General features: G+C 37.7%; 1 protein-coding gene across 1 annotated transcript in view; it reads left to right on the top strand.

Moving 5' to 3' along the window:
• MALRD1 (MAM and LDL receptor class A domain containing 1) overlaps positions 1–19,487 on the top strand; it is a 757,419-nt gene that overhangs the window by 235,129 nt on the left and 502,803 nt on the right. The window contains exons 21-22 of the mRNA XM_077772480.1: positions 5,536–5,712; positions 8,444–8,606. Coding sequence (XP_077628606.1) covers positions 5,536–5,712; positions 8,444–8,606 — 340 coding nt within the window. The remainder of the gene's footprint in view (positions 1–5,535; positions 5,713–8,443; positions 8,607–19,487) is intronic.

Here is a 19,487-nt window from a genome sequence, read left to right as displayed (position 1 = left end):
TAATTAATTAATTAATTTTTGAGACAGAGACAGAGCACGAGCAGGGGAGGGGCAGAGAGAGAGGGAGATACAGAATCCGAAACAGGCTCCAGGCTCTGAGCTGTCAGCACAGAGCCCGACGCGGGGTTCAAACCCAGAAACCGTATGATCATGACCTGAGCCGGAGTCAGACACTTAACCGACTGAGCCACCTCGGCGCCCCTGTTTTCATTGTTAAACTGATTGATTTGATTGAATTCTTGGCATCCCTCCTCGGTAACCTCAATGTCACCAGCTTTGTATAAAAGTGCATGTTGAAGCCTCCCTTCTTTCTGCAAACAGTAATGTTTGTTTCAGAGGGAATGAAAAGGCAAGGGGAAAATGATGGGTACTTTTGCCTTCAGTTTTAAGATCTCACCTGTAGCTTTTTACCTTTTAATATTAAGCTGTTTGATGTGTTTCTTAGATTTGCCTCAGAATAATACATTCAATAAAAGCACTTTGTTTTAAGGTCTTTCTACCATATTTTTCTGAAGGAAATACAATCTAATGCACTGCAAAAAATACAAATTATTGGAGATGTTTACAGTTTAATAAAGACTTCAAGGTAAAATAAAGAAATTTGAGATTCAGGATTGCAGTCTCAATCATATTCTGCTTTTGGCATGTGTAGTGCAGTCTGGCAAAATATAGGAAGTATATAGGAATATTAGCAATATTCAATATATAGCAATTTCTATATAGAAATATATAGAAAATATATAGGAAAAAATTTGGCTAAAGCCTGTGGTCCATTCAACTTAGTTTTATTGTGTTTCTAGAAAATAAAATTGGACAACTAAGTGACTTAACCTATTTTAAAGTTAAAAATGTACAATTTCATCATCTTTTATTTGAAAGAAATGCTAAATACCAAAAATGGACAAGGCTGTTAAAATACTTAAATTTTAGCTTGAAAATAGTTCAGTGACTAGCCTTTGTAGTCACTTTGATACACAATATAGTGTCTGTAAAGATGGAAAATACTTTGTACCACCTAGAAAATATTGCATGAGTTAAAGCAAAAATGTTTCAAAAGAACTGATTTGTTGTTGGAGATGAGAAAAAGGACTCCTGCGTAGTACGTGGCAAACAGCTGTACCACATAGTTGTTTTAAATAATAATCAAAGAGTAGCTCACTTCTAGCAAAGCCTACTCTCCTAGAAAGGAGACCTTACACAGACATTCAGTACATTTATGCTGAATGTAGTTGTTTCACCTTGTGGGTAGAACTCTGTTATTGTATTCAGTGCAAAAGAAAGGCTTTTACCCTGGAGATATTTCAGATTTTTCAATTTTCTGAAGATTGATATGGTTTAAACCTCCAGAAGACTTTTAGATTTTTTAAATTAAATACATCTCTTAACATCAGAAGTCGCAGGAAAAACAGATATTGTTTCCTGGAGATAGATGAACAACTAGACATATTAGTCCGGTAATTCACACAGTTATGGTATATAATAATTTATCAAGGACTAGAGGTGTTAAAGTACTGGTTGTATTCTCTTAATTACCAATGTGGGAAAGGCTGTAGGGAGTGGAGTTTCATATAAAATAAATGGAAAATCTGTTCTATCAGAAAGATTATGGGGCGCCTGGGTGGCTCAGTTGGTGAAGCATCCGACTTCGGCTCAGGTCAGGACCTCAAGGTTCGTGAGTTCGAGCCTCACAACAGGCTCTGTGCTTACAGGTCAGAGCCGGGAGCCTGCTTTGGATTCTCTGTCTCCCTCCCTCTTCTCCCCGCTCATGCTTTGTCTCTTTCTCAAAATAAATAGACATTTTTTAAAAAAGTAAAGAAAGATTATATTAGGGTAGCATGAAGTATATTTGCTACAAAAATTCACAGAGCAGGAACTTAGAACGCTTTGGAGCCTGAATCATCTACTTACGGGGACAGGTGCGTGGGTGAGTGGGTTTCCCTGCGGCTTAGGGATGTGGAAGAAGATCAGCTCCAACCAAACTAATCTCTGCTGCTTAGTGTAAATGTCAGTCATTTACATTTCACCTTTGCAATTTTGTTTGATATGCAACGCTTTTTGTGGTATTTTGTTTAAAGACACTTTATCATTGCCATCATCTCTAGCCTTTTAAGCAATTATAGGTTCAAAGTAACCGTCATAAGTTTTGCAATGGAATGAAAGTTTGTATCCTCCCAATATTCATATGATGAAGCCCTCACACCCAATGTGGTGGTATCTGCAGGTGGGACCTTTTAGGGGTAATTAGGGCTGGAGTCAGTCATGAAAAGTGCTGCCCTCATGATGGGATTAGTGCTCTTATTAGAAGAGGAAAAGACAATAGACATCTCTCACTGCATGAGTATATGAAGGAAGCCATGAGAGGACATACCCAGAATCCGAGAATCTAACCATGCTGTCACCCTGATCTTGAACTTTCAGCCTCCATAACTCCGACAAATAATAGACTGTTGTTTAAGCCACCCAGTCTATGGTATTTTGTTACAGCCACCCACAGTGACTAAGACAGGCTTATTGTTCTAGATATATTTCACTATAGTTCAACATTCATTTTAAATTTTTTTTAATGTTTTTATTTATTTTTGAGACACAGAAAGAGACAGCGTGAGCAGGGGAGGGTCAGAGAGGGGGACACAGAATCTGAAGCAGGCTCCAGGCTCTGAGCTGGCTGTCAGCACAGAGCCCGATGTGGGGCTCGAACCCACAAACCAAGAGATCTTGACCTGAGCTGAAGTCGGACACCCAACTGGCTGAGCCACCCAGGTGCCCCTCAACATTCATTTTTAAAAAATAATAAAACTTATCCATATACTACGTCAAGTGATTTCTAGTATCCCCTGAGTTAGAGTATGATACTTTGGGAAATACTGCTTGAAGTCATTGCGAAGTAAAACAAATTGACTTTCATGGTCTTTAGATTAAAGTCTGGGCCATCTTCTCAGGCCAGAGAATGTGTCAGAAACCTTGCAGTCCTTTGCCTGCCTCAGTTTCCAAACCGTGTCTTTGCCTAACCATGTTTCAGGCCTCTGTTCTACTTCTGCATGTCAGACACCCAGGAATCAGCCAAACTGCATAGTTACAATACCACCATTTCCAGAGTTTGGCTTAGGAGTAAGAGACACTTTTCTCTATTATTCTTAAATACAAACATACTGGACTTATTTGGTTTTTAAGACGTAGTAATTCTGGCAGAATAACAAGGAGTAATGAGGACAGGATAAAGAATTTCAGGATCTTCGAATTTCCTTTTTACAGTACTGGTCCTTTTACCTGCCATTCCTGGCTTCTGATTGACTGAATGAGTTATCTCTGTTTTTCCTGAGCATTGGTTCATTAACCTTCTTTTTCTAAGACATCCACTCATGTTCGTGACTTCTCCTTAAGGGAAACTATTTCCTCATTTAAATTGGAATCATGCCTAAGGATGCAGACATGACAACTGGTTTTAATACTGTGGCAGACCAGGTGATCTGAACACAACACTACATATACTGAGAGCTGTCAAATGTAACACACATTTATTTAAATGTTAAGTTGAACTTAAAGAAGAGAAATCCCCAGATGAGAGGAACCAAGTATGGAAAAACAGAACAGGAGACATAATGTGACTGTTGCAATTAAGAAGAAAATACGGGATAGATGAGAGGAAGGAAAAGGTAAAACAAAACCCCAAGAGCGAACCCTAATGTGAGCTGTGGAAAAACAACAGTGGACTGCTGAGTTTGCAAGGAAGGCCTGAGGATGCATACCTGTTCCCCTAGCTGCCTCTTTTCTTTCCGGAGGTAGTTAGCTGAAGGAAGCGTGAGATCTACTTCCCTTCTTGCCGCAGTTCTTAATGGTAGGCTTCCATACAGGAAGAGCTGAAAGTTTCCAGAAAAGGTTATGACTTAGGCTCTTTCTTTCTGAGTTTTACACTTTAAAAGACTACTTGTCTTTAGGTAGAGGTCATTTTTGCATGATCAACTTCACGAGAAGTTGGTATTTTGACCCATCTGCCATCTGCTTCAGTCTTACCTTCTCTTAATTACTTCAAAACTTGAGCTAAGAAATAAAGTACTACTTTTTGGACTTTCCTCAGATTCCCAGTAGCTCCTGAACCCCCAGCCCTCTGGGTACCGGATGTTTGATATTGCTCAGGTCTCTGCTCTTTTCTCCGTACCCTCTGCTTTGGTTTATCAGTTAAAAGATTAGCTCTTCTCCATGTCAGAACCACATGCAAGTCATTCTTCACACTAATGCCAGAAAAATATGTCTTAAAGTGGAAATTGTATACCTTGGCATTTTTCCACCAGTTTTTGTATTTATTTCAAACCCTGAATGGGTCCCACTTAGCTCTTTATGATGTGGTAATTGTCTGCTGTCTAGTTCCACATCGTAACTTTATCTTGCATTCTGACTCCATCACGAGATGTTCTCTGTGCCAAACTCTCAGTTTTGCGAAACAGAAAAACAACACGCCAATGTATTTTTCTGCCTTCACACAAATCTCTCATCATCCAAAAAGATCTTGTACCTTTTTTCATCTTGGCAGTAACTCATCATGCTTTAAAGCTAAGAACTTGTAAGCATTGCTTTTCTGGAAGTCTTCCCTCCTGCCATCTGATGTGTGCTTTTCATGTGTTCTGAATACACTGTACAGTCTTCCATTTGTCCATCTATCCATTTACTCTGTCATCTATCCATCCATCTTTCCGCCTGTCTATTAATTCATTTCACAATGATAGCATGCCCACCATGTACTGCGGTCTGTGAATGTGCTGTGAATGCGGGAGTAAAAGGATAGCTGTTACTTTTGCCCCCACAGTGTTATAATCTTTATCATAAATGTGTCCCATGGAACCATAATGATGAACGATTTGCCCGAGTGCCTTATCCCCTACTCAGAAAACTATTTTACAGAAATGATGGCGTATTTGGCTCTCAGTGCATTATACCTACCATGTCTGTGACATGGGGTGTTGTTAATAAATGTTAATTGACTTACTTACCATATAAATTAACTTCTATAAATTTCTTCTAGGCTCTGGAATGTCATAAATTATTATCTTAATGGTAATACCAGGTGAATACTTCTGGTTTGGGTATCCCTTGCAACTTTGAATCTTTAGTATATGAAGGCATTTGAAACAAGGCGAGGAAATGCTGGATTGATTGTAGCAGTGGAAAAACAAAGTTCATTTACCCAGTGCACTAGACGGTTTATCCAGGCCTTGATTCTGGTTCCTAAGGCCAGCATCTGAGACTCCCTCGGTCCCCAGCGATCCTAGCCCTGTCCTTGAGCCTTCCATTTATTCAGCAAGTTTTGAGTAGTTTTTCAGTAATTGCTATCTGCGCCTTCATCTATTTGTATTCAATTATTTGCTGTTGCTAAGACCTAGAACTCCCGACTTACATGCTTACATGAAGTTCAGCATATCACCAAAGGACACCAACTATTCTTCAGAATACTGAATGGGAAACATACATAGAAAAGCTTACTGTGTAAGGTCTTAAGGGAAGAACCTGCTAAATGATGCCTGTATTTTATCTCTTATCAAGGTAATTTGCCAGTGGACCTCCCAACTCCACCAGAAGCGTCAGCCCCAGTAACATTACCTCCACACAACTGTACAGACGATGAATTTGTTTGCAGGTCGAGTGGTCGCTGTGTTGAAAAAATCCAGAAATGTGATTTTAGATATGACTGCCCTGACCAATCAGATGAATCATTGTGCGGTAGGTGAATTACTAGTTTGTATTAAATATAGCCGTAAAACAGACAATACTAGTATAATCTCTACATAGCATGGCCTCGTGTCCTAGTTAGAAATTTTCAACCTGGCTTAGAGGAGGTTTTAATATAAAAGCTCTTTGTATAGAAAATATAGTAGAAGAATCAGTATGTATCCTTCTGTGCTGCTCCACAAGAGGGAAGTGTTTTGAAATTGAACTTTTGGATTTAAAACACTTGTTTCATGGCTGTTACTTGACTCCAGGACTACAGTTTACTTGTTCTTTTCTATCCATCCCTGTTTGTCTCTATTCTCCTCCTCACAGTCATGAGATGGGAATGTTCAAGAGTATTATAAAACCCTTAAATTAGATGAATTTGTTCAAGTTTGCCATTGCCAAAATATAAAATGAATACTATGTTAAATATGTAGTATTCATATGGACCAGTACAATCGAGCGCTTCAGCACCTGGGTCCCACTGAACAATGGTTTTCATTTATTGGCATCTGCCAGTCCATGGCTTTTAAGGCAAATTTGTGATTAAAAAGATTTTTTGGTGTTTTATTTATTTCTGAGAGAGAGAGAAAGAGAGAGAGAGTCAGGGAAGGTCAGAGAGAGAGAGGGAGATACAGAATCTGAAGCAGGCTCCAGGCTCTGAGAGAGCTGTCAACACAGAGCCTGACATGGGACTCAAACCCATGAACTGTGAGATCATGACCTGAGCCAAAGTCGGATGCTTGACCGACTGAGCCACCCAGGCACCCTGGCAAATTTGTAATTTAAGAGTGAACTTCTCAGCCAAAGGCACAGTCTCAGAGGAGAAAAATTAATCTGTGTTTGAATGGGCAGAGCACAAGATCAAAAGGGGTGAACACTTTTCCATTTTTCCCCTTCCCTACTATTTATTGGATAGTATATGAATTTACTGCACTGTAATATTTCTCAAGTATCTTGATATTAAGGGTTCATACCATGAGGAAAATACAGACTATAGCTGAAACTCTAATTTGTCTTCTGTCAGCATTGTCAAGAAATTTTAAAACGTAAAAAGTCAAATAAGGTTCATATGTAATTTAAAAAGAGAAATCTTTTTAATGTGCAAATATGCAATAAATTAATCTAGACCCTCAAACTCATAAGATCGAAGCCAACTCAGTCCGCAGATAAGAGGAGATAGTAATTAACTCAAGTTGGCTGGGCATATAGGCTGTGCATTGCAGATGGAAGATAATGTCATGGAAGATTTTGTGCTATGCACACTTCCTCATGGGGACATTAAATCTTCTTATGTAGGTATGTAAGTTGTGGCATTTCTAGAAATTGACACAGATTCTAGTTAATTACATTAAATGAATATCTTTAGTGAATACTGACTTTCTTCTTAGTCCAACTTTGCAATTTTAGTCATGTCATTTATGATGGGGCAGGGAGTTTTGATAAAGTTCTTGAAATGTCCTGACTGGAGGTATCCTATTAAATTATTATTTTAAAATCATGGTGTTATTTATTTGTTTTAAATGCCTGTGAACTGAATTATTAAATTCTGAACAAATTACATGATCTTGCCTCCTCCGTCTTTTTGTAAGATGAACTATAACAAAAAATCTGCCTGTTAACTATGGTCTTACATTTTCTAATGTTTTTTGTTGTGTGTAAAGAACACAACATGAGATCCACCCTCTTAACAAATTGTTATGTGTACAATGCATTATTGTTGACTCTGGGTACAGTATCTTACAACAAATCTTTGAGCTCATTCATCTTGCTTGACTAAAACTTTATGCCTTCTCATTGAAAAGAAATGATTCTCTTCTTTTTTAATGATATGGAAAACAAAATTCTACTGTATTTTAAATCTCTTTACAAGGTAAATATAATTATATGATCAATATTAACATCAGAGATTGAATAATCTAAATAAACACCTGAATGTCACAATTAAAATCACTTTTTTTTGATGGAGTGTTTCCTTCTCACACTTTACAATAAATCATTAACTCAGTGATGGTAATGATTTGACAGCAGTGCTTATGCCATTTAAAAGTGGGGGTGTGTACAACGATCCTCTGTGGTATACACAAGAACAGTGGAGAATTTAAGACCAACTGAAAGACACATGAACATGTTCAGAGAGAGAGAGGAAGAAGGCATTTTCACACACAACCTATGTAAATCACTGGACTTGTAATTTCATGTGATATTAGAATACAGTCATTACAAGAATATTGAAAACTTTCAAAGAAAGAGGTCCAGTATAAAAGTTATTATAAATATTATTGCTTTTTGAACACTAGTAGTTTGGAATTTGGACTAATTCCTTGAGAGTCTGAAATCAAATTTAGCTTTGTAATAATACTGTGGTAAAAGAACAGACTTACCAGAACTTGGGTCATATAATCAATGGAGGTGTTATATGCGAAGAAACTACCGATGTTTAGATTGCAGCTTTAGGCCCTAATTGAAATCTCACCCCCATATCAGAGCAAATTCTTTAGTATATGCATTTATTCCCATGTTATAGCTACTATAGGTATTTGAATGTAGTACATGCAGATTTCCTTCAAACTCTTCTAGTAATGATACAAATCATTTGCCTAATTATTCTAATTATGCTTAAAAGAAAATAATAATAAAAAAGGAAGCCAACAGTAAGAAAGTGCTTGATATAGTAGAAATTGCCGTTTATTGACACATTTATTGTGATTAGCTCATCTTCGTTTTTTTTCAATTCAAGCCATGAAAATGTGCAGCTTTGAGGAAAGAAGCCTGTGTGAATGGTACCAGCCAATCTCACAAAATCTAATTAAAGATTCAAACACATTCAGGTGGGGACTTGGCAGTGGAACAAGCATTCATCATGGGGAAGAGAATCACAGGCCATCTGTGGATCATACAAGGTAAGTGACTGCATATTTTGAACATGTCTCTTAGGAACTGTGTGTTAAGCAGTTCCCAAATTCCTGACTCGCCACCTTACCATAAGCCACTGCAATTGTAAAGATGAATATTTAAGTTACAGAGTAAGTGGGCTAAGTGTACTCTTTCATGTAAAATTGAAAAAAAAACCCCAATTATTTAGTTTAAAAAGCTGTAAATATTCTTGTAAAAGTCATAGAAACTTGAGAAAAGCATAAGAAAAATAATTTGTAATATCATCACTTGTTGAAAAGCAGTGTTAATATATTGTTCAAAATGATCTTTTCTGAGGCATCGGCTGGCTCAATGGGCAGAGCATGTGATCCTTTATCTCAGGGTTGTGAGTTCAAGCCCCATGTTAGACATGGAGCCTACTTAAAACTTTTTTTTTAATTAAAAAGAATAAAATTACCTATTCATTCCTTCCCCCCACCCATGCCCCAAATCTCTTTTCTGTTTCCTCCTTTTTTAGCTTATCTTTCTCCTTAACCCTTTCCCCCCTCTTCCCGTCTTTGATCTTCATTTTCATTTATTTTGGTCTTTTGTTTCCAAGGCTTCATATCTCATACCTGACTTCCTGTAAGATCCCATCCTTCATCTTTCCTTTTAGTGATTTCTTAGAAGGATGACTGAAGACAACAAAAGGATCCCCATTTATATTACTGAGGATGTTTTCAGAACCTTTATGCCTTCACATCTCTTTGCAGTTCACACTTCTTTGTGGGTTTCACAAGCCCCACTTCTATGGCTTCTGTTTCAAAGAAAACTAATGGTGTGTTCACTGCTCACTGCCAGTCCATCATTGCCAACATGACCTGGGACTCAGGAGAGACACAGCATCTTATGGGCTGACTTTTTCATTCTGATTTTCCGAGCTCTCTTTTGGGGTTTTGTTTTGTTAAAATGGTTCCGGTTTTACCATCATCTGATTTCAGAATTAGCAGCCAATGCTGCCTAAAGTATAATTTCAGAAAATTTCTCTGGCACCTGCAAATAAACCACACTGCATCAATAATCTGTATTTCCAGGGGCGCCTGGGTGGCTCAGTCGGTTAAGCATCAGACTTTGGCTCAGGTCATGATCTCACGGGTCATGGGTTCGAGCCCCGCGTTGGGCTCTGTGCTGACAGCTCAGAGCCTGGAGCTGCTTCGGATCCTGTGTCTCCCTCTCTCTCTGCCCCTCCCCTGCTCATGCTCTCTCTCTCTCTCTCTTTATATTATTATAAAAAAATAATCTGTATTTCCATAAAGAAAAAGGCAGACTAGAATCTCACTTGTGTGTGGGAAAGGTATACATAGAAATGTGGTAGCATATTATAAACACAGGAATATAATTTGCTTTTAACTTGCTTGTCCTTCCCCTCCCCGCACCCCCCAATAGACTGCACATTCTCTGAGGAATCACAGAGTCTGTGACTTTCCTTTCTATTGCATTATGTCTAAGTGACTGATATATAGAAGGCCTCCATAATTATTTGTTGAATGAATTAGTTGATGATAAGTTTCTAAATATTTATGCGTTATAATTATAGCCTGCAAAGCAAAAAAATTAAATATATTTTAAAGGAGAATATTTAGTAATCAGATAATGTTTAATAGGTGCACTCCACGTGACAGTGAATTGGGAGGAGGGAGCAGTCCCTCAGCTTGCAACTTCCCCAGACTTCCTCTGCTTTCTTCTTCAGGCTCTTCTGCAGCCAGGGAAGGTGTGACATTTTTTTAGTATGTCCTAAGAAATAGTTTTTATGCATCAAATATCTCAGTGGCTCATAGTAAATCTCTAAGCTCTATTTTTCAAATTTTATTTTTTTTAACATTTAAAGGGAAGTTTTTCTAATTTAGGAAATGCTTTTCTCTCTCAGATGTGTGCCTCCAGAAATATAAAGCCAGGTTTTAAAGACCATTGTGTTTGAAATAGTTTTCAAGACCAATTTTGAAAATCAGAAAGCTCTGTACCAGTTCTTTCTTCGTCTTCACATTCTGTGATCCCACTTTTCCTTGCGGCAAAGATTGAGTCAGGCTCAGGTTGGTGACAATCATTCACAAACAAGTACAAAAGAAAAAGAGCACATTATTATACTTCACATATTCTCTCACTTCATATACTTAATGAAGCAGTACAAAGTCTAGAAAAGTCATGGTCATGTAGGATTATGTAGGGAAGTTTTCACTGTGGAGTCAAATCTTAATGTGTATATTTCATCATGAAAATGAAATGGTAAAAGCTAAATAAAGTGACGTTCCAAGTGACATTCTACAGTTTTGCCTTCATGCTTTAAGGGACCAGTAAGCTTTGTACCTCAGTGTGTGAAGTGAACTTTGTGGTCTAAAAAAAAGGAGGGGATTGCATCTTTATTTTCACTTTGTTTGTGGATGGTTGACACCATTCCATACAATCAGTTTGTTCAAGACTTTGACATGACTTAGAAAAAGACGTGTCTTCTTCTCCAGTTGGGAATATGCAGCCATGGCCTTGGCAAAGGACTTGGTGAGTGGATTCTTTCTTCATCTTGCTCAGCAGGGCCCAAATGAGGGCACCGAGCAGGATTTATTCCTAGGATTGAAATCAAGACATACAGAAATGAATACTATTCTGATCTATACACCAGTGTCTTAATACAGTAAAATTCATTCATTGTAAATATCATCAATCATCAATTGCAATTTGCATGTTGTTTTTAGACTGGGGATGGGTGAAATTTCCATTTCTTTTAGCCTATACAATAATAGGAAACATTTAGTTGAAAAGTTATTTTCTTAGCATTCTGGAAAAAGAAACATAATGTTGGGAAGAAAAGAATGTAAGAAAAAAGAAAAAAAGCAGAAGAAAAGTGAGTGTATATATATATATATATCCATTTTTGTTCTAAGAACTGCTAGGGAACTTGGCAAAAACATTAGTCCTACTCAGCTAAGAATTTTTTTAAATTGTTATTTGATTACCATTGAATTAAGATATTTGATCAGTTAGCACCTGAGCTTTGAAGCTAATTCAAATTTAAATATGTTTAGGATATTGTACACTTGGAATTGTTGTGTAATGATCTCTGCCCATTTGTAGTTTTATATGATCTCTGACTTATATGTTCTGACCTCCAGAATCAGTTTAATTGGCCTAGTGTTTTAGCCCCTGCCATTTTATCATAATATGTAAATTGGTTCATAGCTAAGTACCATGAATTTATAATAGTTCTTATGTCCTAGAAAAAAAGCTTTTGATTCAACTTATTTTTACTGCTAGAAGGCAAGGAGAGCAACATTTTGAATCATTGGCCCTCAAATCTATTTATTGGACTAAATGCCCATCTGTTGGTTGAATGAGGTTTAATATTAAGATTTATCAGGAGTATAAAATCATCCCTTCAGGCATAATTAAGTTCTTCACACTTCATTGTTGATATGGAATGACATCTAGGGGAATATGCATGCCTATTCTACATTAGTGATTTCTAACTGTGCTCATAGAAACCTTAGGGAAGTTTCTCAAAATGGAAAATGGTGATCAGGGAACACTGTCAATGTGTGTGTGTGTGTGTGTACACACACATATATATGTACATATATATAATTTTTATAATTATAAAATTATTTTATATATTATATATTAATATATTTAATTTAATATATGTATATAATATATATTTATTTTTAAAAATTTGTTAATGTTCATTCATTTTTGAGAGGCAGGGACACACAGAGTGCAAATGGGGGAGGGGCAGAGAGAGACACACAGAATCTGAAACAGGCTCCAGACTCTGAACTGTCAGCACAGAGCTCTACACAGGGCTTGAGCTCACGAACCGTGAGATCATGTCCTGAACTGAAGCCAGACGCTTAACTAAGCCACCTAGCCACCCCTATGTGTAATGTATTTAAATGCAGATTCTGAAATACTTGGATCAAAATCTCACAGAGTAGAGCTGGGAATCTATATTTTAGTGTAATTCCTAGGTGGTTCTAGAACCTCATCCCTAGAGGCCTCCGTGGCAGGAAGTGGGGAAGGTATTGCTGGAAGACAGAGGACAGCTTTCTCACTTTGTTTCTCCAGTTTTGTGGAGAGCAGATACATTTGTCTTTAAATCTAGTGACTAATTAAAAAAAAAAAAAACAGTACAAAGTGTTTGTCTTGTAAAAAAAAACTATTATAATTGAGAAACAGTGTGTGAGAAAGTTTATTCCCCCACTCTAGATGACACATAATTTTAAGGCACCCTCTACATTGCCTCATTCATTGTATGATACCCAACATTTTCTCAGGCCTTTTTGCCTACATGGAAAAGACAGATACTTTAAAATATATTGGACTTTAGAGTTTGCTTACAGATTGTTGAGAAACTATTTGAATGTGAACTATCTCATTAAAAATGCAGATTAGGTATAGAACACAGTTTCTTAAGTGTGTTGTTTGCCAAGCAAAAGTACTTTTCCTTAGATTTTATTTTTACTTCATAATGCTGTCATTGTCTTTCAGGTGGAAATGAGCTATAGTCCCCACTATTTCAAATGCACCTACACTCCTGTGTATATTATGCATTTGTGCAGACTTAACCTCATTATAAACTAAAAGCCACATAAATAATGCAAACCGTCCCTGTGACATAACTGTGCATATCATAATGGATCTAAGTGCTGGATATAAATGTGGATAAAAGCTTCAGTGGAACTGGAAATATTTTAATGTTTTCTGCTCTGCAACAATAACAATTTTCAAAGCTTTAATCTCTTAGACATTAAATACCAGAATTATTGCTTTCTCGGAGCCTTCTCTGGTAAGAAGATAAGCCAGTATTTTATAGGCCAATTTAGATGCCTTAACACTCTCTCAACATAATTTCTAAAAGATCCAGTTTTATAAATCTAGAATAATGGTTAAATACCAGGCTTTAGCAACAGTTTTGCTGAAATAAAAATAAGAGTGCAAACAGTCAACCTCTCAATTAACTGTAATTATTTTCTCTTAACTGTTGTAATCCTTGTGGAAGGCAGCATTTCTGGGAGGGTTGCTGCAGGACTTGAGAATAAAGGGCACATATAAAGCACAAGCAAAATTGCTTCTATTTACACTGTCCTTGAGTTAAGCACCTATTCTTCATATTTGCATACATATTAATAATTTGTGTTAACTAAGGGAATTAAGTCCTTTCATTGTAATTTTATTCCAGTGTATTTTAGCTTGGTAAGTAATATTTATATAAAAAATTTTTAATGTTTATTTATTTGAGAGAGAGAAAGAGAGTGCATGCGAGCAAGTGGGGGAGGGACAGAGGGGGGGGGGAGACACAGAATCCAAAGAGGGCTCCAGGCTCTGAGCTGTCAGCGCAGAGCCTGATGTAGGGCTCAAACTCACGAACCTACGAACCACATGATCATGACCTGGCTAACATCCATAGCTCAACTGACTGAGCCACCCAGGTACCCCACTAGATTAAGTAATTTCTAAAAGTTGATTACAGTGGCTTAAAAAAACAGAATTTAAGAAAAATCTATGCTGAAAGTACTACCTGCAAACCATACCTAAAATAACAGATATAAAATGGTTAGGTAGTATATTTGCTATAGAAGGTAAAATTTTAAGAATATATTCATCATACAGTATATGATGTTGTTACCAAAGATCACTGCTTAGTAATAAAATAATTTTATATCCTGGTTATAGTTGCATCCAGAAATTAAAAATGCATTTTAATTGTGTAAGTTTTAAATGTGTTTTTCTTTGATTACATTAAAATGTAACAAATGCAGTTTTATTCTTTTTCTTGCACAGAATGATTATTGTTATACATAATGTAGAGGAAACATCAAAGAGCTTTATGTCCGGAAAGATGCAGAGGTAGCCTTGGTTAGGGCACGTAATTTGCTATGTTAGGTATGTGTTTCCTGAGAGTAGAACACTTAATCAAGCATGGAACCAACATACGCATGAATGGATGTGTAATGTGTAATGGAGAGTGTTATTTGCTGAAAGAGACAGCCACTGTGAGGCCCAGAAAACTTATCAAGTCCTCAAGTCTATCTTGGTTATGCATGTGCCTTTAAATTTTTTAAATGTTTCTTCATTTTTGAGAGAGAGAGAGAGAGAGACAGACTGCAAGCAGGGGAGGGGCAAAGAGAGAGGGAGACACAGAATTCGAAGCAGGATCCAGGCTCTGAGCTGTCAGCACAGAGCCCGACGTGGGGCTCAAACTCAAGAACCGCAAGAGCATGACCTCAGCTATAGTCGGATGCTTAACCGTCTGAGCCACCTAGGCGCCTCTGGTTTTGTATGTGTCATTAATAATAACTGAAGGGAATCTCTATTTTTGTATGTTATTGGGTAGTACAAATGAACTAAGATATTACTCTGGGTTAAAGACCACGTACTGACTCCATTAGGAATTTCTTAACTTTTTTATTTCTCCAAAAATGTTTTCCTTTTACCACAAAAGAAGAAATTCATTTTTTATTGTAGGAAATGTTTATATATAGGTAGGGAAGATAAACCACATCATTGTGTCTATATGCATTTAATAAAAATAATCAACCACACTGTTTCCTAATCTTTTAATTTTATATGCAATCTGTAAACAACTATTCACCAGTACTTTTAATAAGCCAATAGTATTCCATTAAATGAATGTACCATCATTCACTAATTCACTTCCTCAGTGTTTATGAGTTGCTTTTGATTATACACAAATTAGTCTTTACTGAACAATATACAGGTTTTGTATACATTGCAGATTATCTCCTAAGATTTAAAAAGAGTAGAATTTTTATATTCTTATTTTTTAAAAATTTGATTTTTAATTAAAAATTTTTAATGTTTATTTATTTTTGAGATGAGGGAAGGACACAGAATTCATTCCCAATGAATTTTGTCAAATGCTTTTATTCATCTGTTATGAGGATCATATGATTTTTATCCTTCATTATATTAATGTGAGTATCACATTTATTGACTATGTTCAGCCTTCTTGGCATCCCAGAGATAAATCCCACCTAATCACAGTATGTAATCCTTTTAATGTGCTGTTAATTTGATTTGTTAGTATTTTGTTGAGAAGTTCTGGATTTATGTTCATCAGGAATATTGGCCTATGGTTTTACTGTCTTTTAGTGTCTTTATATGGCTTTAATATGAAGATAGTATTGGTCTCATAAAATGAATATGGGACTATTCCCCCCTCTTCAGTTTTTTGGAAGGGTTTCAGAAGGATTGGCTTCAGTTCTTTAAATTCACCAGTGTTTGGTAGAATCCCATGAGTGAAACCATCAATCCTAAGCTTTTCTGTGTTGGGAGGCTATTGATTACTGATTCAATCTCTTTTGATTTCTCATTCAGTCTCTTTACTCATCATTAAGCTGTTCAGATATTGTATTTTTTCTTGACTCAGTCCTAGTTGGTTGTGCATTTCTAGGAATTTATCACTTTCATCTAGATTATTGGTATGTAATTGTAGTAGTCTCTTGATATTTTGGAATTCTGTAATTTCAGCTTAATGGCTCCTCTTTCATTGATAATTTTATTCATTTGAGTCTTATCTCTTCTTTTCTTGGTTAGTCTAGTGAAAAGTTTGTCAATTTTGTGTTTAGTTTTACTAAAAACTGACCCCTAGTTGGTCTTTTCTCCTTATTCTATATTTCATTTATTTTTGCTCTGATCTTAATTATTTTTTCTTCTGTTAACTTTAACTTTAGTTTGCTCAAGTTCCTTGAGGTCTTGAGGTGTAGTTAGGTTGTTTATTTGAGATCTTTCTTTTTCTAAGGTACGTGTTTTTAACTGTAAACTTTCACCTTAGAACTGCTTTTAACGCATCCCATAAATTTTAGCATGTTGTATTTTCATTTGTATCAATATTTTCTTATTTCCCTTTTGATTTCCTCTTTGATCCTTCATTTGTTCTATTCAGGAGTGTGTGTTTGATTTGTATATACTTGTGGATTCCCAGACTTTCCTCCTGTTTTGCTATCTTGTTTCATACCATTGTGGTCAGAAAAGACATGTGATACAATTTTAATTTTCTTGACTCTGTTAAGACTTTTTCATGGCTGAACTTATGATCTGTCCTGGAAAATGTTCTGTGTGCACTTGAGAAGAACATGCATTCTGCTGCTATTGGATGGAATGTTTGTGTAAGTCTGCTATGTCTGTTTGGTCTATAGTGTCATTTTAATAACACTATATAATGTTAACTCAAACAATATATAGTCAATAACATAGATGTTAATTACAGTCATATATATAGTCAAATAACACTGTAGTGCTCTTTCCTTATTGATTTTCCATCTGTGTAAGCCATCTATTATTGGACGCAGAATATTAATACTAATAGTCCCTATTATTGTTGTTTATTTCTCTGTGCAGTTTTGTTATTATTTGCCTTATATATTTAGGCGTTCTGATGTTGGATGCCTAAATATTTACAGTCATTAGGTCTTCTTGGTGAATTATTAACTCTTTTATCATTATGACTTTGTCTCTTATGACTATTTTTAACTTAAAGTATGTTTGATATAAGTATAGCTGCCCCTCTTCTCTCTTGGTTACCATTTGTATGGAATCTTTTCTGTCCCTTCACTCCCAGCCTATGTGTGCCGGTAAAACTATAGTGAATATCTCTTGTAGGCAGCTGTCGCAGACTATGAGTCTGGAGTTCTCTCTCGTCCAGCAAGGGAGTAGACACGAAATTGAATATGAGAGAGGCCATTGTCTGGGAAGAGATAATAGTCCCGAACTAGGGTTTTGTCTCCGTATTTATTAAGCACTCAAGATCTTACACACGTGGTGAATGTAAAGAAAAGAATCAGATGGCGATCATTAACTTGTGTGTGTGAGAAGCAAAGAGTCTGGGGGCAAGTGGCATTTGGAGTTGTGATCACAGCACAGTAGTATATTGGCACCAGATGAAAAGAAATTTCCTGTAACAAGTTACTTGTGATCCCTTAAAAAGACCTCACTAACTAACTTTTGGTACTTTCACCCTGTGGCAGCGGCTTTCTGCCCTAAGCTTTTTTAACTCATACGTGTAAGGAATTCTTGAACCTATTTCCCCAAAGGCAGCATATTATTGGATCTAGTATTTTTGCTTTTTAACCATTCAGCCTCCCCCAGTCTTTTGACTGGAGAATTTCATCAACCTATGATAAAGTAATTGATAGGTAAAGTACTGCTAGGTAAGGACTTACTATTGCCATTGTGTTGATTATTTTCTGACTGTTTTGTAGTTCTTTTACTCTGTTTTTTTTTTGTTTTTGTTTTTTGTTTTGTTTTGTTTCTTGCTGTCTGCTTTTTGTGATGTAATGGTTTGTTTTGATTCCTCATCTCCTTATTTTGTTTAATCTACTACAGGTTTTTCTTTTGTTGTTGCCACGAGGCTTACATAAACTATCTTAGAGGTTCAGCATTCTCTTTTAAGCCAGTAGTAGCTCATTTCTGGGCTAGGATGGATCAGATGGTAGTAATTGTGGGCAGGAGAGGCTTGTTGTATGGGTCTCTAATTAGGTGAGGTTAGTATCTGTTCTTTGAGGTGGAAGTGCTTCTGGCTAAGCTCTGTGATTGGGTGAGCCTGCTGACTCAGTTTGGCTTTCCAACTGGCCTACTGGCTGTTTCCCTGTTTGAGTGGCTGTTGGGTTGGCTCTTTGGTCAGGTGGAGCTACTAGCTGGTCTCAGCATTCACCTCTGATTGGCCGGGGTCAAGGCTGTGTCCCCGGCAGAGTAGCACTACTGGTGCGACTCTGCATTTGGGTGGCTGCAGGCTGGGCTCTGCAGTTGACCCTGGTTGGGTGAGGACCCCAGTTGTGCTCCCTATCCAGATGTGCCTCTGGCTTGACTCAGCATTGAGGTAAGGCCATTTTGGGATTAGGTGGGAACTCAGGCTGGGCTCAGCAGTCAGGCAGGGCTATGGGCTGGGTTCCACTGCTGGACGGGGCGTTTGGCTATGCTCTGTGTCCAGGCAGTGCTGTATGTTGAGCTCCAAGGCTGCGTGTGGTCTGTCCTCATGTGTCCTGGTTAGGCAGGGTCTATGCTCACCAGTGGGCAGAGCTCCTGGCTTGGCTCTCTGTCTGGGTGGGGTCGTAACCTGGGCTGTGGAACCTTCCAGGGCTCACTGATTAGGCTCCCTGGTCAGACAGGGCCAGAGGCAGTATTAAGCGTCGGGTGGGTTTGCTCACTTCCTTCCCTGTGTGAGCAGGCTATATAAAATTGGCCTTGTCTTTAGGGACCTTTGGCTGGGGACCCAGACGCAGCCAATTGAGCTCCTTTGCCAAAGTGTTCATCGTCTTGGTTTTGCAGATGGGAAGAGGCACTTGCTGAGATCTCCGGTGAGGTGCTGCCACCGGCAGGACCCCAGCTCACCACGATCCCTGCAGTGGGTGCTTTGGGCTCCTGTTCCCTCTCTGTCTCTGATCCCTGCAGATCTAGCCCCATTTCTTTCCCCAGTGATCCCTGTGAGGTGAGACCTAGGTGGGTGCTCTTAAAAGGACTCGCAGCACTGAGAATGCTGGATGCCACCGGGGACCCTTTTTCTCCCTGGAGAAACCAGAGGCCCCGTGGGTACTTCTTGGTGTCATGCTGTACTGGCTTAGGGAAGAGGTGACGGGGTCAAGGTGAAACTGCTCCTTTTACTCTTCAAATGTATCTTTTTTCTTTCTTTTTTATTTGTGAGCCAAAGGGTACTTCAGCCTCACCCTTGGTTCTGGGATTCTCACAGAGGTGACCTGTCTGTGGATACTTGCTCAAAGGTCTTTCTTTGAAGGAGGCTGAACGAGCCATTTTTCCTGCCATCTTAGTGACGTCACTCCATCTTTTATGCTTAGAAAGGCCTTCTGTATCTGTGTTCATACAAAATTCACCTGTAGTTTCTACTGTCTTTGAGTAGTTTCAGT

The sequence above is a fragment of the Crocuta crocuta genome, unplaced genomic scaffold (assembly GCF_008692635.1).
Source record: "Crocuta crocuta isolate KB4526 unplaced genomic scaffold, BGI_CrCroc_1.0 scaffold96, whole genome shotgun sequence".
NCBI classification, from domain to species: Eukaryota; Metazoa; Chordata; class Mammalia; order Carnivora; family Hyaenidae; genus Crocuta; species Crocuta crocuta.
The sequence above is the reverse complement of the archived record's forward strand: the minus strand, read 5'-3'. Positions and strand labels throughout refer to the sequence as shown.